This window comes from Carcharodon carcharias, chromosome 2 (genome assembly GCF_017639515.1).
Source record: "Carcharodon carcharias isolate sCarCar2 chromosome 2, sCarCar2.pri, whole genome shotgun sequence".
In the NCBI taxonomy this organism is placed as follows: domain Eukaryota; kingdom Metazoa; phylum Chordata; class Chondrichthyes; order Lamniformes; family Lamnidae; genus Carcharodon; species Carcharodon carcharias.
Window position 1 is genome coordinate 23,891,471 of NC_054468.1, and position 21,869 is coordinate 23,913,339.

Here is a 21,869-nt window from a genome sequence, read left to right on the forward strand (position 1 = left end):
GCGTGGGCCGGCTTTTTATGCCCCCCACAGTAGCAGTAGCAGCTGGTGGGGGAGGGCTTGTGCAGTCAAGCGGGATGGCAGGAAGTACTGTGCCCATCACCTACCACAGGTATTTTGTCAGCAAAGGGCAATGTTAGTAACGGGACACCCATCTGCCCTTGGGTCAATTGAGGCTTTTAAGAGGCCAATTCCCATTTCCGTTGGTGTTTTACTTCACTTCCAGTAGTGCTTCCCCCATGGCTCCTTGTCAGGGATTGACTGAAGCCCCTTCAGTGGCCAGTGCTTCCAGAGGTGTTGCCGGGACTGGAGAGCTACCAGCCATTTAATCGGCTGGCAACTCTTGAAGGAGGGACATTCTCCCCCCTGAGGTTGGTGGCTTTGATCTTGAGCAACTGATTAACCGATGACTATAAGATCCAGCCACGGTGCTCTGGGAAGGCTCACCTCCAGCTTCTTAGCTAGTGGACAGGGTCACAGCCGTGACAAAATACAAAATACAGTCCATGGACAAAAGAGCTAAATTCAAGAGGAGCAGTGTGTGTAACAGCCCTGGACATCAAGGCAGCATTTGACCAGGTGTGACATCAGCAGCTGGGCAAAATTGAAGTCAATGGAAATCAGGGATAAGTCTGCAGTGGTTGGGGTCATACCTAGCACAAAGGAAGCTGACTGTTGGAGGCACAAGACATCACTGCAGGAGTACCTCAGGGTAGTGTCCTAGGCTCAAAAATCTTCAGCTGCTTCATCAATGACATTCCCTCCGTGATAAGGTCAAGAGGTATGCATCTATGTTGATGTTCAGTTCAATTCACAACTCTTCAGATACTAAAGCAGTCCATGCCTGCATGCAGCAGGACCTCGACAACATTTCAGCTTGCACAAGTGCCAGGCAGCGACCGTCTCCAAACAAAAGAATCTAATCATCAATCTATGGCATTACCATCGCTGAATCCCCACTGTCAACATCCTGGATGTTGCCATTGACCTGAAAATTAACTGAAGAGTCATACGGACTCGAAACGTTAACTCTGTCTTCCTCCTTACAGATGCTGTCAGACCTGCTGAGTGTTTCCAGCTATTTTTGTTTTTGTTTCAGATTTCCAGCATCCGCAGTATTTTGCTTTTATCTTATTCATATAAGTACTGTGGCTATAAGAGCAGGCTAACCTCCTGACTCTGCAAAGACCTGTCTGCCATCGACAAGGCACAAGTCAGGTGTGTAATGGAATGCTCCCCACTTGCCTGGATGAATGCAGTTCCAGCAACACTCAAGATCAAAACTATCCAGGACAAGGCAGCCCACTTGATTGGCACCCTATTGACCACCTTAAACATTCGCTCCCTCTATGACCTGCGCGGACTGGCAGCAGTGTGTACCATCTGCAAGATACAATGCAGCAACTCACCGAGCCTCCTTTGGCAGCATCTTCCAAATCCATGACCTTTACCACCTAAAAGGACAAGGGCTGCAGAAGCATGTGAACACCACTACCTGCAAGTTTCCCTCCAAACCTCTCACCATCCTGACTTAGAATTATATCGCCGTCCCTTCACCATATTTGGATCAAAATCCTAGAACTCCCTTTCTAACAGCACTGTGGGTGTGCCTGCTCCACATAGCCAACAGCAGTTCAAGAGTGCAGCACGCCACCACTTTCTCAAAGGCAATTATGGACAGGAAACACATGCTGTCCTTGCTCGTAATGCTCAAATCCCTTGAGTGAGTAAGAAGAAATATAAAATAGAAATTTCCCAATAGAAACATTTGACAAATGCTGTTACGGTAACCTAATTGTTCATTTGAAAGGCGTGTGTTTCTAATTGAAGTATTATTTAGCTTTCGTGAAATGCAGTATTTTTTGTGTCACAAACACAATTTACAAAATTCTTTGTTCAGCTTGTACTTTGGTTTCTTGCTTAAAAGTTGTCAGATTTGCCAATCCACGTGACTTCCTGAAATCTTGTGATTTTTGATAGCCTTGGGAGATTTGGCCTTCTGCAGTTCCTCCTGCTGCATGTGGGGTAGTGTACTGTTAAAGGAGCAATAGGTTTATAAAGGCCTAAGTAAAATTATGGCAGAAAAAAAATTAAACATTAAATAACCAGTATGATAAAACATGCAATTGTGGAATTTACTACAAAATAAAAAGAGCCTCACTGATTTTTGGAGAGGTTAATAAAGTAGAATTGCTTACACACATCCAAGGGTCTGTTACTGTCTCCAGAAAATAGGATACTAAAACATCATGGATTTTGGTGATACATCTGAAATAATTCTTGACTCATTGCAAATTCTGTGAATGTAATATCACCAAGATTTTTCAAGTGCTAGTACTGTCTAGCACTTTAATTCCACTAGTAAACCAGATGCGTTTTTTTAATGAGAATGCGCAAATCGTGTGTAAAATAATCATTTTTCTTACTGGACGAATAATCCAAAAGCCTGGGTGAATCATCATGGAATGCATTTCAAGAAAGCCTGGCGGAAGCAGATTCAGTGGTAAGGTTCAAAAGGGAATAAGATCTCTACATGAAGAGGAAATGTTTGAAGACTATGGGAAGAAGAGCAGGCAAGTGGGATTAAATTGTTGGCTCCTTCAGAGAGCTGGTAGAAGTAGAATGGGCCACTTGGTGCTTCCTTCTGTGTTGTATGATTCTATCTGGAGAAGAACAAGATTGAGGGCCCAAATGGAACATGTAAATCCCATGTTCCAGCAGCTTTCATGGTTATTTAACCATCATAACCTTCCTGATAACATTGAAAATGTATGCACCGTGCAATAAAATATGGCCTTTTTTCTCATACAACTTTTATTTAATCTCCTCTCTTTACAGATGAAGTGGAGTTGCACTTTGAACCAACACGGGTCAGAACCAGGAATATAATATTCGACACGTTACCCGTACTAATCCACGGCAATAGACAAACCAAAGTATGGGAGCTTACTGTTAAATATCCAGGTTGAAGTATCTGGCCTGGCTTATATACTTACTTATTCTGTACTTTATTTTCTCAAGCTACTCTCCAGGCAAGCAGCAAAGGATTGCCAGTCTGTTGCCAAAGTTCTGCCTGTGGCAAACAGACTCCCCCCAGGAGGTGTGAGAGAATAATGAGATGAACTCATCATCCACTTCTGTATTTGCTTACACCCTTTTCCACATGATGGGGAGCAAACCAGTATTCCGTGTCTGACATTGGAGAATAGCAGATGCAAGCCTGCGTCTCACCATTTCCTTACAAGAGTGTGCCTCCCCTGTTTATGTTAACATTTCTGTCAGATGACCTTGCGTCCTGTTTGATCGATTGAAGGTGGAGTTCTATAATCCAAGGATTACCGAACAGCTGGCGCCATTGGCCCTAATTTTTGTAATTTATAATATAGCTTTTGAGCTGTTTGCTTTTTTTTTTCAATTTTGACTCTTGCATGCTTATTCGCTCAGACTCCTAAATTTTCACAGGGTTCTTTCGATTTCCTATTTTAACCTCAGCAGAGCTTGCAACAAAATAATGTGATTGACCATTTATCCTGTTTGTCTGGGGTTTCTGACTAGAATCTTAATTCTAATCCCAGCCAACTGTGGAAATTCCAGACAATGGTCAATTTACTGGTTATATCCACCCTAATGTTCTAATACTGTAAATCATGTCAATATCCATATAACCAAGGTAATTTTTAGAATTAACATGGTTTGTTTTAAGTTTTCTCCTTTTCTTTGGTCCTAAAGACATGCTAGCTTTTAGTTTCACAAGCGGTATCTGCCACTGGTACTCTTCGCCCATTCTCCAAACGTTAGCCCAGTTGGCAGGCTTTACAACATTGAAGAAGGGCCTTGGTATAACTACCTAGATGATCCTCTCTTTACCTGGCATCAACCAAAAGGCAGAAGTCGCTAGGTAGCAGTCAGCACCTGGAAACCCGGTAGACCCCTTCCCCCTCTTCCACCCAGACCAAATTCAGGCATGATGCCAAAAACGGTAGTACAGCCAGCACTGAAGATAAATACTGCCACATGTGCAAAGTTTGACTTTGTCCTAGGGACCAACTAAATTGTCTAAACAGGGATTATAGGTTGTGCTTGGATATAAATACTGAAGTCAGTAATTGTGCCTAAAATGCAGAATTAAAGGTTTCAGTGCCAACATTCTGATGTAGTAAATAGACTGAAATGTACTTGTACGTATTGAATAATTGAGTTCTGGTATATTGACTCTTTTTGATGTTTTATTGCACTGATGCTTCTATTTCAATTTCTTTGTGCGCCTTACTTAGCACCTGCTGAACTATCTTGGTAATTATGTTCCTGATGCCTGGACTTCTGAAACTGGCTGTACAGTCTGTGATGAAGATTTACTGGATCTGTCAACACTGGGCGTGAGTTTTTGATTGGTTTTACACTTTGCTTCATTTTGGTGCTGAAGAACCCAAAGTGCAGCAATATGCAATTTAACAAACGTTGAATTTGAGAAATAATTTGACAAAACAGCCTCAAGAAGATCTTGCCTATGTGAGGATTTTTTTCAATCGCATTTATAGTAAGACGGACAAAGATAGTGGCATGACTGGACAAAAATAACTAAACTTCCAGCTTGGACTAAAACAAATTTTAATAGCAATTCCCAACTATTAAGCAGCAGAATGTGAAAATATAGTTTGAGTGCTCCAATGTTTCCTTTAACAATGAGAATGAACACCGAGCATTTATGGTGCCTTTTTTGCACATTTATTTTGTCAGATTATTTAAATGCACCAAAAAAATGAAAAATGTCAGTCCTGTTTGGATGTAATGCTTAACCACAGCCCTAAAGGGTTACATGCAAAGGGATTGGACAACATGGATAGCATAATTATTGTTACACTGAACCATATAAACTGGGTGTAAAATGGACCATTTCTCAAAGCTAGGAACAGGGATAGGCCATTCAATGCCTCTACGCCATTCACTTACATCAATGACTGAGCTATGTCTTAAGTTCCCCTACACACCTTAATCCTTTAACCCTTAATACCCTTAAGTAACAAAAATCTGTCAATCTCGGTTTTAGCACTGGATGATTTATGCTGCTGTCTGCTAATTAGAAGCCAAAACGAGAGGATGATGAATTGAGTTAGTAATGTGGGATCTGATCAAGCATCTGTCCCCTGAGTCTATAAATGACGCTTATTTTCTGTGTGCACATTATACGTCACTTGTGAAAATGACTATTCCATGTGATGATTGGGTGCGGCTGTGTAGTGGTTATGTTACTGGGCTAATAATCCAGATGGGCTGAATTTTCCCGTTTTAAGTTTTGAGCCTGACGTCAGGTTGGTTTCCGAATCGCAAAACTGGATATGCATCCGGTGGAACAACGGGTACAATTTTCCCAGAGGAAGCCAATTAAGAAGCTGCCTCCAAGAGCGCTGTTTGATTCGGGAGAGTGGGCAGCCTGAGGATGCGCGAGGGGCAGTCAGAACGCCTGAAGTGACAAGTGGCCAGCAGACACACTGAGCACCATGTGCTGCTGAAGTGAATGCTGAACGAGAGGACTGCACAAGATGGAGGCACCATAACGCATATTGGAACCAGCAGCCAATTCCCTACCCCCAGGGCTATATGGTAGATCCGCCAGCAAGCAACAGGCTTGCGGATGTCCTGATGATTGTCGATTTTGCCCTTTAAAGCAGTCACTGCATATGAATCTCATGGCCTTCTGCCCTCCCACTCTGTTCCTGCCTCCTGTGAGTATACAGACTGCAGGCACTCGGGGGGTCCCATGCTCTGTCAGCAAAATTCCAGAAGTGCCCACAAGTTGCCTCCATAATTACCTTAATTGGCTTCCTGCTGCTGATGAGCGGGTTGCCATGACTGCTCTGAAGCCTCCCTGTGCCATAAGCGTGAGGAGCTGAGAGCACATCGGTAAGCAAATCTGGCATTTCTTTCCTAATTTTCCACCCTCACTTCCAAACCTGCTTGTAACGTGCTGGGAAACTGCGCCCCCTGCACGCACGCACGCACGCACGCACACACACACACACACACACACACACACACACACACACACACACACACACACACACACACACACACACACCACACTGCCATTATGCGTTCAAATCCCACCGTGTCAATTGAAGAATTTGATTTTTTAATATCTAGGAATCAAAAGCTAGTACCAGAAAAAAAAATGCACTTTCACTTATAAGAACATAAGAAATAGGAGCAGGAATAAGCTGCATGGTCTAAAATAAAAACAGAAAATGCTGGTAAAACTCAGTAGACCTGGCAGCATCTGTTGAGAGCGAAACAGAGTTTAAAGTTTCGAGTCTGTATGACTTCTTCAGAGCTCTTGAACATTTTGTTATAAGACAGTCCCTTCATTCCAGGAATCAACCTGGTGAACCTTCTTTAAATTGCCTTGAATGCAAGCATATCCCTCCTTAAATAAGGCCAAAACTATACGCACTATTGTAGGTGGGGTCTCACCAACCCCATGTACAGGTCAGCAAGTCATCCTACCTTTATGCCCTCTGCAATAAAGGCTAACATTTCATTTGCCACCCTAATCACTTGCTGTATCTGCATCATAATTTGTTGCGTTTCAAATACGAGGACATACCGATCCCTCTGCACTGCAGCGTTCTGTAGTCGCTCTCCATTTAAATAATTTTTACTTTTCCATTCTTTCTAACATTTCTACAGATTATAAAGCTGTTAGATTGTCACTAAAAATCCCAACTGATTCATTCATGCCCTTTTGGTGAAGTGAACCTACTATCTTTACACTTTCAGCCCTATAAATGACTCCTGGCTAACATGCTTGGCTCTTAACTACTCTCTGAAATAGCCTAGCAAGTGACTCAGAAACTAGGAGTCAGAAATTATGACTAAAATTACAGTACATAACTGTTACTGCAGCTTATATAGCAGACTACAAAAATATTTTTTAAATGGAAATCAGAGAAACTTCTGATTTAAGATAGTCTGTTATTTTGGAGTGAGTATAGCATATGATTTTGAATACTTGAAGGCAATTGCTTTTTAATCTGCACATTGGGTATTCTGCCAAATCTATCTGTTAGAAGTTTGAAGTTATTTAATTCCAAAGGATTGGTGTAAATACCAGTAAGTATCTACTAAAGATGGGAGAATTGGAAAAACAGTTGGTAGGTTTGTAATGTAGATGATGCTATTTGTAAAACATTGATTAAAAACATAAGCTCTGTTGTCATTCCAGCAAAGAAGTATAAAAAGCTAACAACAGCTCCATATGTTAGAGACAGTTCCAATGTTATATTTTTAGTTTGCAGTGAACACCTAATGTATATAACATGTGCAATAGTGTGGATGCTTGTTCTATTTAATTGTTCCTCTGCTAAAAAGTGCAAATAGGAACTTGACATTGTTAAACTTCATCCAAGGTAGAAACTGGACCTTTGCTAGCTCCCATAAAAAAAGCAGCCACAGTAGATTTTTTTTAAGCTAGCTTTTAAATTCAATTGCTTTGATGCTAGGCAGCAAATTGGGAATGGGAATAGTACATTTGTTGTAGGCATTCATTGTGTTTTGAATTTTAAGAAATTACCTGTAATCAACAACTAGGCCATTCAAGGAGTTGCCTCTTGAGAGGAGAAAGTTGATAATATTTACGTCGTTCATTGTTAGTGCATTTTGGAGTCCCTTGAGGAAACTCGAAGACAACTGGAGTGGAGAGTAAGTAAATACGTGCATTTAAATTGTACACCAGCTATCATTTCTTCATAGACGAAGGTGGCGAAACAACCTACACCTATACCTCTACTTTTACTCCTGCTAGGAGGCACTTGGCTGTTTTTTGGAAGCTGCAAGGACATGCTGAGCTTTTGGTGATTCAATTGCACCTAATTGTAGTGGGGGTTATTGGCTAGACCATGATATAAATGATGCCACAAACACGAGGTTATCCATTCCATTTGAACAAAGATGATTTAAAATAAAAATTTCTGATAGTATAAACATTGTCTGAATGAGACTGGTTGACTTTGTGCTGTGAGCTCTACTTTCTAATCCCAACAGCTTCTCTTACCCTCCAATCGCCACAATTCTTTTGCAGCTGATGATGTGCTTAACCACTTACATCAGAATGTAAGAAATAAGGGCAGGAATAGTCCATTCAGCCCCTCGAGCCTTCTCCATCATTTAACTAGATCATGGCTGATCTTCTATCTCAATCCCATTTTCCCCACACTATCCCCATGTTCCTTGATGTCTTTAATATCTAGAAATCTATCGACCGATGTCTTGAACATACTCAATGACTGAGCCTCCACAGCCCTCTGAGGTAGAAAATTCCAAATATTCATCACTCTGAGTAAAGAAAGTCCCCCTCATCTCAGTCCTAAATGGCCAACCCCTTATCCTTAGCCTATGTGCCCTGGTTCTAGACTCCCCAGACAGGTCAAACATCCTTCCTGCATCCACTCTGTTGAGCCCTGTAAGAATTTTGTTTCAATGAGATCACCCCTCATTCTTGTAAATTCTAGAGAACACAGACCCAGTCTCCTCAATCTCTCTTCATAGGACAATCCTGCCATCCCAGGAATCAGTCTGCTGCACTCCCTCTATGGCAAGTATATTCTTCCTTGGGTAAGGAGACCAAAACTCTACACAATACTCCAGGTGCAGCCTCACCAAGGCTCTATATAATTGCAACAAGATTTCTTTACAGGAGTAAAAATCCTCTTGCAATAAAGATCACCATACCTTTTAGCTTCCTAATTGCTTGCTGCACCTGCATGTTAGCTTTCAGTGATTCATGAACAAGGACATCCAGGTCCCTTTGGACATCAACACTCCCCAATTTCTCATCATTTAAGAAATGCTCTGCATTCCTGTTTCTTCCTCCCAAAGTGGATAACTTCACATTGTCCCACATTATATTCCATCTGCCATGTTCTTGCCCACTCATTTTAGCCTGTCTAAATCCCCTTGAAGCCTCTTTGTATCCCCTTCACAATTCACTTTTTATGGCCTGAATTTCTCCTGCATCGGGCAGGCAGGGGGCAGTCACGGAGCTGACTGCCACCCGTGATCGGTTCCGCATTGCCATTTTACACAGGTGGGCCAATTAAGGCCCGCCCAGCATAATACACGAGCGGTGAGCACTACCTGTGCGGGCGGGGGGTGGGGGAGGAGGAGGGAGAGTTGGGTCCAACGCTCTTTCAGCGCACGCGTATAAGAGCTCTTCGATCTCCCTGAGGCACAGAGCTGCCTCAGGGAGATTGAAACACTTTTGGGGAAAAAAAATAAATAAATGCAATAAAAACTTATTGATACATGTCCCCTCATGTTTATATTTTTCAAAAAAAGTCTTTAATTTGTAAAAGATTTCGGAGACCTCATTCCGCTCATGGATGACGTAAAGGTCAAAATGTAAAGGTCGCTTGGCCTTTTTGCCTGCCCGCCAACTATGAGGTTGGACGCGCAGTGTAAATTTGAAATTGATTAGTTCCTTAATAGGCCTTTTAATTATCAGGCAAGCAGCCGACTCCGAGTCGAGCGAAACATCGCGAGACAACACGATAACATCAGGATGCATGCCCGACATCATCGCGCATCATTTTACATTCCGGCGTATTGAACCCGCCCCCCAGACGCCAAATGTAAAATGCTGGCCTACGTCATCAGCAAACTTGGAAATATTACATTTGGTCCCCAGATCCAAATCATTGATATAGATTGTGAATAGCTGGGGCCTAAGCACTGATCATTGGGAAAACAGCCTGCTAACCTGAGATTGACCCATTTATTCCTACTGCTTTCTGTCCGTTTGCCAATTCTCAATCTATGCCAGGATCTTACCCCCAATCCCACGTGCTCTAATTTTGCTTACCTGTGTGGGACCTTTATGGAAAGAATTGAAAAACATCACAGCTGCTGGCTCTCTCTTATCTATTCTGCTAGTTGCATCCTCAAAAAAACACTAACAGGTTTGCCAAACATGATTTCCCCTTCATAAATCCATGTTGACTCAGCCCAATCCTACCATTATTTTCTAAATGTCCAGTTATCACATCCTTTATAATAGATTCTAGCATTTTCCCTGCTACTGAGTTCAGGCTAATAAGTCTGTAGAGTTTTCTCTCTCCCTCTTTTCTTAAATGGTGGGCTTACATTTGCTACCTTCCAATCGGCTGGAACTGTTCCAGAATCTATAGAATTTTAGAAGATGACCACTAACACATCCACTATCTCTTCAGCCACCTCTTTCAACACTTTGGGTGTAGATCATGAGGCCCAGGGGATTTATCAACTTGCAGTCCCATTAATTTCTCCAGTGCCTTTTATTCAGCCCCTAATTCTCGCTTCTCCCTTGGTTCACTATTCCAGGAAGCTTTTTGTATCTTCCTCTGTGAAGACAGACATAAAGTATTTGTTTAGTTTCTCTGCCATTTGCGTATTCCCCATTATAAATTCTCCTTTCTCTGCCTGTAGTCAGCCCACATTTGTCTTTGCTAATATTTCCCTTTTTACATACCTATAGAAGCTTTTACAATCCATTTTATGTTTCTCACTAGTTTACTTTCAGATTCTATTTTCTCTTTCATCACTAGTTTTTTAGTCCTCCTTTGCTGAATTCTAAAATGCTCCCAATCCTCAGGCTTACAACTTTTTTGGCAAATTTATAAGCCACTTCCTTTTGATCTAATACAATCTTTATATTCTCTTGTTAGACACAGTTGGATCACTTTTCCTGCTGGGTTTTTGTGCCTCAAAGGAATGTAAATTTGTTGTGAACCATGTATTAATTCTTTAAATGCTCACCATTGCCGGCCTACCATCATACCTTTTAATATTCTTTGCCAATCTGCCACAGCCAATTTGCCCCTCATACCTTCATGCTTTCCTTTGTTTTGATACAGGACTCTGGTTTCAGATTGAACTACATCACTTTCAAACTTAATGTAAAATTCTATCATATTATGGTCACTCTTCCCTAGGGGTTCCTTTACAATGAAATTTTTAATTAACCCTTTCTCGTTGTACACTACTAGATCTAAAATAACCCGTTCTCTGGTTTGGTTCTCAACGTACTGTTCTAGAAAACCATCTCATATGCATTCTGGGAATTCGTCCTCCAAGGCATTAGTGCTAATTCGGTTTAGCCAGTTTATGTAGGTTAAAGTCTCCCATGTATTAGCCTTAATTAACCTCTTATTTCCTGATTTATACCATGTCCTACATTACCACTACTGTTTGGTGGCCTATAAACAACAACTTTCAATCATAAATAAAAACAAAAAAACTGCGGATGCTGGAAATCCAAAACAAAAACAGAATTACCTGGAAAAACTCAGCAGGTCTGGCAGCATCGGCGGAGAAGAAAAGAGTTGACGTTTCGAGTCCTCATGACCCTTCGACAGAACCTGAGTTCGAGTCCAAGAAAGAGTTGAAATATAAGCTGGTTTAAGGTGTGTGTGTGTGTGTGTGTGTGTGTGGAGAGAGAGAAGCGGAGGGGGTTGGTGTGGTTGTAGGGACAAACAAGCAGTAATAGAAGCAGATCATCAAAAGATGTCACCAACAATAGAACAAAAGAACACGTAGGTGTTAAAGTTGGTGATATTATCTAAACGAATGTGCTAATTAAGAATGGATGGTAGGGCACTCAAGGTATAGCTCTAGTGGGGGTGGGGAGAGCATAAAAGATTTAACAATATTTAAAAATAATGGAAATAGGTGGGAAAAGAAAAATCTATATAATTTATTGGAAAAAAAACAAAAGGAAGGGGGAAACAGAAAGGGGGTGGGGATGGAGGAGGGAGCTCAAGACCTAAAGTTGTTGAATTCAATATTCAGTCCGGAAGGTTGTAAAGTGCCTAGTCGGAAGATGAGGTGTTGTCCTCCAGTTTGCGTTGGGCTTCACTGGAACAATGCAGCAAGCCAAGGACAGACATGTGGGCAAGAGAGCAGGGTGGAGTGTTAAAATGGCAAGCGACAGGGAGGTTTGGGTCACTCTTGCGGACAGACCGCAGGTGTTCTGCAAAGCGGTCGCCCAGTTTACGTTTGGTCTCTCCAATGTAGAGGAGACCGCATTGGGAGCAACGAATACAGTAGACTAAGTTGGGGGAAATGCAAGTGAAATGCTGCTTCACTTGAAAGGAGTGTTTGGGCCCTTGGATGGTGAGGAGAGAGGAAGTGAAGGGGCAGGTGTTGCATCTTTTGCGTGGGCATGGGGTGGTGCCATATGAGGGGGTTGAGGAGTAGGGGGGTGATGGAGGAGTGGACCAGGGTGTCCCGGAGGGAGCGATCCCTACGGAATGCCGATAAGGGGGGTGAAGGGAAGATGTGTTTGGTGGTGGCATCATGCTGGAGTTGGCGGAAATGGCGGAGGATGATCCTTTGAATGTGGAGGCTGGTGGGGTGATAAGTGAGGACAAGGGGCCCTTGCTGTTTCTTAGCTCTATCCAAACTAATTCTACACCTTGATCTTGCAGATTTTCTGTCATTAATGTACTAATCTCATCTAGCACTACCCCTCCTCCTTTTCCTTTTTGCCTATCCTTCCTAAATGTTGAATACTCTTGGTCGCCCTGCAGCCATGTTTCTGTAATGGCAATTAGATAATACAGGCACCTATTTATTCCCGTTTGTGCCGTCAATTCATAAACCTGTTGCGAATGCTGTGTGTATTCAAATGGTGCCTTTAGTTCTGTATTTTCATTATTTTTGCAACCTCTAGTCTTATCTGCTGGTGCACTCTTAAGTTTGTACACTCTTCCTGCCATGCTTTATTCATCAAATACCTTATTAGTACCTTGCTCTCTTGTCCTGTCCCCTCTCTTTAATTTATCGCATCTTCCCTCACTTGATCCCTCACGCCCACTATTTAGTTTAAAGCCCTCTCTGCCACCCTAGTTATATGACTTGCCAGAACACTAATCCTAGCATGATTCACTCTCTGATCTTATTTACCCTACACAAGTTTGCTGGTGGCTCAAGTAATAATCCAGATATTATTACCTTTGAGGCTCTGCTTTTTAATTTAACCCCTAGCTGCTCATAAACCCTATGCAGAACCTCTTTCCTAGTCCTACCTATGTCACTGGTACCTATGTGGACCATGGAATACTCTCCTGCCCTCCCACTGCAAGTTCCTCTTCAGCCCAGAGCTGGCAGGCTACAGAGTGTTCCAGACTCTCACTCTCAGCTTCAAAGAACTGTGTCTATCCCCGCTATACCATCCCCTATTATAAGTACATACCTGTCCCATGGTGCCACGGTCAATTTGCTCATCCACCGCTTTTGTCCTACAAGCTCAAGAACCTTGCACCCTTTTGGATAATTGCAAGGGCTGAGGTTCCTCCACTTCTACTTTCTCAATCTCCATAGCTATCTCACTCACAGTTGCACCCTCCTGTCCTTGACCATGGACCAAATCAGACAGCCCTATCCTCGAACAAAGTGTCCAGGTAACTCTCCCCCTCCCTGATGTGTTGCAGTGCCTGCAGCTCGGCCTCCAGCTCAATGATCCTAAGCTGAAGCTCCTCCAGCTGCAGACACTTATTGAGATGTGTTTGGTTATTCTGAAGCTTGCGAACTTTAACGAGAGACGCACAAAATGCCACAAGGCGCTGTCTTATCCCACCTACATCCGTGATTCCTCTGACACCTTACGTCACATCAACAATTTCCAGTTCCCTGGCCCCAACCGCTTACTCTTCACCATGGACGTCCAATCCCTCTACACCTCCATCCCCCACCAGGATGGTCTGAGGGCCCTTAGCTTCTTCCTCGAACAGAGGCCCGAACAATCCCCATCCACCACTACTCTCCTCCGTCTGGCTGAACTTGTTCTCACAATGAACAATTTCTCCTTCAACTCCTCTCACTTCCTCCAAGTAAAAGGTGTGGCTATGGGTACCCGCATGGGCCCCAGCTATGCCTGTCTCTTTATGGGGTATGTGGAATATTCCTTGTTGCAGTCCTACTCCGGCCCCCTTCCACAACTCTTTCTCCGGTACATCGATGATTACTTCGGTGCCGCTTCATGCTCTCGTCAGGACTTGGAAAAATTTATTAATTTTGCTTCCAATCCCCACCCCTCCATCATTTTCACGTGGTCCATCTCTGACACTTCCCTTCCCTTCCTTGACCTCTCTGTCTCAATCTCTGGTGATAGACTGTCCACCAATATCCATTACAAACCCACCGACTCCCACAGCTATCTCGACTACAGCTCCTCACACCCTGCTTCCTGTAAGGACTCCATCCCATTCTCTCAATTCCTTCGCCTCCGTCGCATCTGTTCCGATGATGCTACATTCAAAAACAGTTCCTCTGACATGTCCTCCTTCTTCCTTAACCGAGGTTTTCCACCCACGGTCGTTGACAGGGCCCTCAACCGTGTCCGGCCCATCCCCTGCGCATCCGCCCTCACGCCTCCTCCTCCCTCCCAGAAACATGATAGGGTCCCCCTTGTCCTCACTTATCACCCCACCAGCCTCCGCATTCAAAGGATCATCCTCCGCCATTTCCGCCAACTCCAGCATGATGCCACCACCAAACACATCTTCCCTTCACCCCCCTTATCGGCATTCCGTAGGGATCGCTTCCTCCGGGACACCCTGGTCCACTCCTCCATCACCCCCTACTCCTCAACCCCTCCTATGGCACCACCCCATGCCCACGCAAAAGATGCAACACCTGCCCCTTCACTTCCTCTCTCCTCACCGTCCAAGGACCCAAACACTCCTTTCAAGTGAAGCAGCATTTCTCTTGCATTTCCCCCAACTTAGTCTACTGCATCCGTTGCTCCCAATGTGGTCTCCTCTACATTGGAGAGACCAAACGTAAACTGGGTGACCGCTTTGCAGAACACCTGCGGTCTGTCCGCAAGAATGACCCAAACCTCCCTGTCGCTTGCCATTTCAACACTCCACCCTGCTCTCTTGCCCACATGTCTGTCCTTGGCTTGCTGCATTGTTCCAGTAAAGCCCAATGCAAACTGGAGGAACAACACCTCATCTTCCGACTAGGGACTTTACAGCCTTCTGGACTGAATATTGAATTCAACAACTTTAGGTCGTAAGCTCCCTCCCCCATCCCCACTCCCTTTCTGTTTCCCCCTTCCCTTTTTTTTTCCAATAAATTATAAAGATTTTCCTTTTCCCACCTATTTCCATTATATAAAAAAAAACCCCACTAGAGCTATACCTTGAGTGCCCTACCATCCATTCTTAATTAGCACATTCGTTTAGATAATATCACCAACTTTAATTTTAACACCTATGTGTTCTATTGTACTATTGTCGTTGACATCTTTTGATGATCTGCTTCTATCACTGCTTGTTTGTCCCTACAACCACACACCCCCACCCCCCCCCCCCCCCCCCCCCCCCACCTCTTTGTCTCTCTATCTCTCCGCCCCCCACACACACACCTTAAACCAGCTTATATTTCAACTCTTTCTTGGACTCGAACGCAAGTTCTGTCGAAGGGTCATGAGGACTCGAAACGTCAACTCTTTTCTTCTCCGCCGATGCTGCCAGACCTGCTGAGTTTTTCCAGGTAGTTCTGTTTTTGTTTTGCTGTCTTATCCTTGATCAGTGGCAGTGCTGTTCATCTGCTTTTCTAGGTCACTGAAATGATAGCAACAACTCTTAGAAATCAGGTTTATGACACCATTGTAAAATGGAATATAAAAGTTAAATTGCATAATACTGCATGTCTAGTTTGTATGGCTGTGTGTAGGGCTATAGTTGTGCCTGTGCAAGTGAATGGGGAAAATGAGAATAGGAGCCTTTGCTCCGGCACTGTATTGAAGTTTAATAAAAAAAAACATAAAACAGTTCTCACTCCCCATGCCACATCCATGCAAACACATGTCACCCTATGGCCCCCACCCATCCTTCATTGCCCTCCACATCCTCCATCCCAACCTATACTCCCCCCTCCCCCACTCATCCCCACAGCCCTTTATAGGCCCTGTGCCAACTTAGTGCCAACTCGTGCACCCCACCCACCACTCTTTGCCCTTACATCTACCATGCCAACTCATGCAGTATTTTCAGTTGAATTATAGTCATTTATGGTGTGGTGCTTTTAAGGTGTTAGTATGCCAAAGGTTTTGATTCTAAGTCTCAGCTTGAATGTGTGTTATGCTGGAGTTAAAGATATGTCGGGTAAGGAAAGATAGATTGTCTGAGGCCTTGGCAGGGATTAGCAATAAATGTACTGCAGATTTCCAAGCATATTTTGGCATATTTGTGGTATGTAAACTGTTCTATAGCCATACTTTGACAGTGGCCTTAAGGTCTGTCATCTTTCACACTCACCTATGTCGCAATGGTGACTGCAGTACCTAAGATATGAACTAGGAGCAGGAGTAGGCCACTCAGCCCCTCGAGCCTGTACCACCATTCAATAAGATTATGGCTGATCTGATTGTAAACCACAACCCCACATTTCTGCCTACCCCCATAACCTTTCACTCCCTTGTTAATCAAGCATCTATCTAGCTCTGCTTAAAAATATTCAAAGACTCTGCTTCCACCGCTTTTTGAGGAACAGATTCCCAAAGACTTACAACCCCCTCAGGGAAAAAATTTCTTCTCATCTCTGTCTTAAATGAGTGACCCCTGATTTTTAAACAGTAACCCCTTGTTTGAGATACTTCCATAACAGGAAACATCCTCTCCACATCCACCCTGTCAAGACCCCTCAGGAGCTTAAATGCTTCAGTCATGTTTTCCCCTTACTCTTCTAAATTCCAGTGAATACAAACCTAACCTGTCCAGTTTTTCCTCCTAACACAACCTGCCCATTCCTGGTATTAGTTCAGTAAACCCTCTCTGAACTGCTTCCATCACGTTTACATCTTTCCTTTAAATAAGGAAGCCAGTACTGTACACAGTACTCCAGATGTGGTCTCACCAACGCCCTGTACAACTGAAGCATAACCTCCCTACTTTTGGAATCAATTCCCCTCACAATAAATGATTAGTTTTCCTAATCACTTGCTGTACCTACATACTAGCCTTTTGCGATTTATGTACCAGGACACGCAGATCCCTCTGAATCTCAGAGCTCTGCAATCTCTCGTTAATTAGATAATAAGCTTCTCCTTTTATTCTTCCTACCAAAATGAACAATTTCACATTTTCCCACATTATGCTCCATTTACCAGATCTTTGCCCACTCACTTAACCTATCGATGTCACTTTGTAACCTCCTTTTGTCCTCTTCACAATTTATGTTCCTACCTATCTTTGTGTCGTCAGTAAAATTAGCAACAATTCCTTCGGTCCCTTCACCCAAGTCTTTTATATAAACTGTAAAAAGTTGAAGCCCCAGCACTGATCCCTGTGGCACACCACTCATCACACCCTGCCAAGCAGAAAAAGACCCATTAATGCCAATTCTCTGCTTCCTGTTAGCTAGCCAATCTTCTGTCCATGCCAATATGTTACCCCTGCACCATGAGCTTTTATTTTCCTCAATAAAGATGATCATTGAATTATAAAGTTCATTGACACATCCAGAGAAGGTGACCAGCATTGTCAAAAAGAAGCTCATTCTTTTTTCCGCTTTGTTATCCCAATTTCTATCCCATTTTCTATCCTTTTTTTCCCCACCATTGCCTCCCTCCCCCTACCCTATCCCCAAAATGGCCTCTGTTAGTTGTTCCATGTTATTCTTTCACACAATGCTACCCTTGTTCTGCTATTATCACATTCTGCTTTCTCACCTTAATGCCACTATCAGCACCTTTTTTAGCCCTTACCACTACCAGTAACACTCCCTTTGTCCTTTAGTTCATGACATCCTTGTCAATCTCTCCTTTGTCCCCACCTATCACTGGCCTTCTACCCAGCTTCAAGTGTTCCACCCCCCTTAAACAGTACATTTCCATTCCATATCACATTTCTACTTCTCTTCAGCTCTGAAGAAAGGTCATACGGACTCGAAACATTAACTCTGTTTCTCTCTCCACAGTTGGTGCCAGACCTGCTGAGTTTTTCCTGCATTTTCTGTTTTTGTTTCAGATTTCCAGCATCCGCTGTATTTTGCTTTTAGCTCATTCTTTATCTGTTTCCAGGACTCATGGATAATGAACATTTTAGCTCTGGCATTGCAAGACACTAAATAGGCTGGCCCTGAATGTCAAGCAGCACGCGCACCTCACTGTCTATCAAATGGGGTTTGGGCCCTTTGCCACTCCCACCATTTGGCTACCGACTCCTTTTCCTACACTTGCAATGTTTTGCCACCTCCAAAATTGTGCCTCTGTGTAACCACTTTCTCTTTATTTGCAGTAACAACCCTTGAAGCTTAGGTGTGTTTTCCACTCTGTCTCCCCTATGACAAGCCTGCAGTGCAAAGCTGGACCCAAGCTTCAGAGCTGGCAGGTTGCATATAATTAGGGCCGTTTTCACTGGTTTTGGGGGTGGGGGTATGGGGTAGGGGGTGGGGGGGTGCGGTGCGGAAGGGAGGGAGTGGTGGCCATTTTTATTCCCTGCAAGAAGAAAACTCATTGCACTGATCCCATAACACAAGTACCAAGTTCCGAAAGTCCTGCCACTAACCTGTAACCAGGTGCAAAACATGCTGGCATCAGAATTAACATATCTGCACCATAATATATGTTTGCAGTTGATGTCTATCAGCAGCATTGCTGAACATAACCGTGCCGAAGACCTGCTAAAAGCCAGCGATTATCGTGAAAATATTGTTATTTCCACTGGGGTTGAGGCAGTAGATTCAAGGCCAAATGTGTAGAGAATTGTACACTTGAATAAGATGAAGACAGTTCTGTGTAGCTGCATGAAGAAATGTAGCTAAAACATTGGAATGTGCTTGGTTGAACCGTTGAGATGTACGAGTGGAACAATGTGCCTCCTTTTGAGTAGGGGATTCTCAATCCTCCAAGCTGGTTTGTGAAGTGACCCCTCACAGCACAGTATTTCACATTGGCTGTTAATCAACTAAAACAGATTGCAAATGCACCAGGAATATTATCTCAAAATCTGTGCAACATAGTTTGAACAGTTATAAGTGGGGAAAGGTTCAATCCTTAGAGGATGTGTTGACAAAGCCGTATGGATGCCTTTTGGTTTTCAGCTCCTGTTGCTTGTGAGAGAAATTGCACACTGTTGCGAGGTTGGCCGAGCTCACATTATAGTGTAAAACAAATTATTTTCTGACTCATGTGAAGTGTGCATATATTTTTCTTCATGTGGAAAGAGGTATACCAGTATTGGGAAAGCTGTACGGTTTAACCCAATAAAAATGGCAATTGTTCTTGTCCGGACAAATGAAATCCCATTGTTAACTGTCTTGGATCGTGTTCACTGCTTTGATATAATGCAGCTGAACTCAGCCGTGTAGATCATAGAACTGTGTAAAGGTGTGGCTGATCAAAGCCAAACTTCCCCTCGTTTTAAATTCCAGACATTTTTGTAAAAGGGTTTTATTTTTGCCCTTACTCAGATGTAAACTCATGGGATAATATTTGAATTAACTTTAAGGTAGAAGCTGTCCACAAAATGAATTACTGGCATCTGGGGGGGAATGAAGCTTGGACAAGTGTGACCATCTGCATGTCGCCAATCTATGCCTAAAATGCTCCACTGATCTGTTGAACTTGATTGACTTTTTCTCTGAGACCTCTCAGTTAGGAATTCATACTGCAGGCACTTTGCCATATCTTTACTTCAGCTTTGGTTGTGTCTCAAACTTTGCTCACTCAATTAACAAGATTTTTGTTCAAAGTTGCTAAAACCAGCAGGGTTCATTTTCCTATCTTGATGCACTTTAGGAGGGTGGGGTGTCTGTTCTAAGGTCAAACCCACTGTGCCTTAATAGGGCTGTGGAGTGGAGGGCTGAAATCATTTAAACAATGTTACAAACAACACTAACAAGAAGTTAAACTTTGGGAAGTCTTTAAGGCTTAAAAGTCCCAAAAAAAGAATGAATAAAAACTGTTTCCAGCTTCCATGGTAGACTTTTGGTGGTTGGAGTGTGTCCAAGTTGTAAGTGATTTCATAGGTCACATATTTTACAGCCAAAAATATGCAAAGGAGATTGATGTGTGCTGCTGCCCCTGCACTATCAGCTCCTCATGCTCATGATTCCAGAGGCAAGAAAGATCCCAGATGTCTGGGTAGCTTGGCACCTACAATGAATGATCAGGACAGGATGTTTCTCTGATCCCACCCTTTACAGCAGTCTGCCATGGGCTGCTAATCATGGCCTATGCAATGATATCACTATGGGGCAAGGTGAAGAGAACTTTTTTTTTGAAAAATATACTTTATTCATAAAATATCTGGAAGAACATTACAAAACATTCCTAAATCGCCATTACAACAAGTGCAATCAGATTCAACTTTTACACATGGATCATTACAATCAATGAATATTACAATCATTTCAATATGGTCATTACAGACAATCAGACAGTGCAATGGTATTGCAGTTATCAACATGCATCATGTTGCACTCTGAGGTCCTTCAATACAATTATAATACAATTAGTATTCAATGCATACATTCATTGTGAGCCGTACAGCCCGAGGGGTCTACACAATTCCCAGCCCTGCGGTGCACTATGGCAGAAAGGTCTTAGACAGCGACCTTTCCCCATTGCGCCTTTGCAGCTAGGTGAAGAGAACTGCCTCAGCCAGCAGCGGGAATTGCACCCAAGCTATTGCTGTTAATTCTACACAACACTCTTGACCATCTGAGCTAACTGACCTCTTCCAGCTTTACCTTACTGCAGCTTATGACCCCTTTCAAAGTAGTTCTGCAAATTGACGACATCTAGTATAGTACAACGCGTGGATTATGAATAGGTCGCAGAAGTAGCACTGGTTGACACCACAATTCCCTTGGACTCTAACTTCAACGTGACCCCTATTTAAATATATTAATGAGGTCGCTGCCTGTTTCTGGCAGGAAGGCTGGCTATCTAAATCAAAGTCTGTCCAAAAATCAATATGGATTACCTTTGGCAGCGAAAGTCTTGGAACTTTGAGGAACATATTCATGTGCTCCTTGGGTCTGGTGGAACCAAGAAGGGGAGCTCGAGTAGTGAAGTACTAAGGTATGTGAGCAATGTGAATAGGATTCTCTGGCCTTTGAATAGTGAAAAGGATAATACAGGATCTTGAAGTTTTTGAGCAGTGGTACTGAGGAGAGAGTCCTAAGGTTGAGCAATGGGGAAGGGGTTGTGGAATGTAGGAATATTTGGAGCCCTTGGGATTTGTATCATTTTGAGGCAGTGACTAGGGTGCAGTATCATTAAGAGGTTGGGATCTGAAGGTGAAGGGAGAGAACAAGAATCTGGTGGGTTTGAAAAGGAGGGATGGTGGGAATGAGTCCATGTGGACAATGAGTGTCCTCTGACCAGTTAGTGCCCCATTCTAGAACAGTTGTCAGTTCTTCAATTTTAGTTTAAAGCTCACAATGCATTTTCACAATGTTACACTAATTGGGCCACTTGAGGGCCTCAATTGGCACAAGGGCAGAGGGGCACTTGAAGCCTCCCCACTACTCATAAAATTGTGGTGAGGGGCAGGCGAAGGGAGGTAGGAGCCAGGAGAGGTACCCAGGGCGTTTAATGGGCCCCGCTGCCTGCAAGCCCACCTGCCTCAGAGTGAAAAATTCTGCCCAGTGTGTGTGACAGCATCTAAATATTCCTGTTTTTCTGAACTGTATTGTGTCGCTAACCTAGATTATCTTGAAGAACCCATTGCTTTATTGTAGCCCTTGAGACACTGTTATTTCTTGAACAAATTTTTGTCCAAGGGTGAGGGTTGAAATAAACAATTCAGGACAGGCGCATCCCGCAAAAGGAAAATGTACTGTCTATTTCATCAACGTTTCAAAGAAATATTAATAGAAAGTTTCAA

At 43.2% G+C, this 21,869-nt stretch overlaps 1 protein-coding gene across 3 annotated transcripts in view; it reads left to right on the forward strand.

Moving 5' to 3' along the window:
• Window positions 1-21,869, forward strand: part of plod2 (procollagen-lysine, 2-oxoglutarate 5-dioxygenase 2) — a 152,403-nt gene that overhangs the window by 91,901 nt on the left and 38,633 nt on the right. For all 3 annotated transcript variants that reach the window (XM_041215703.1, XM_041215713.1, XM_041215723.1), the window contains 2 exons: window positions 2,836-2,933; window positions 4,272-4,373. In XM_041215703.1, coding sequence (XP_041071637.1) covers window positions 2,836-2,933; window positions 4,272-4,373 — 200 coding nt within the window. The remainder of the gene's footprint in view (window positions 1-2,835; window positions 2,934-4,271; window positions 4,374-21,869) is intronic.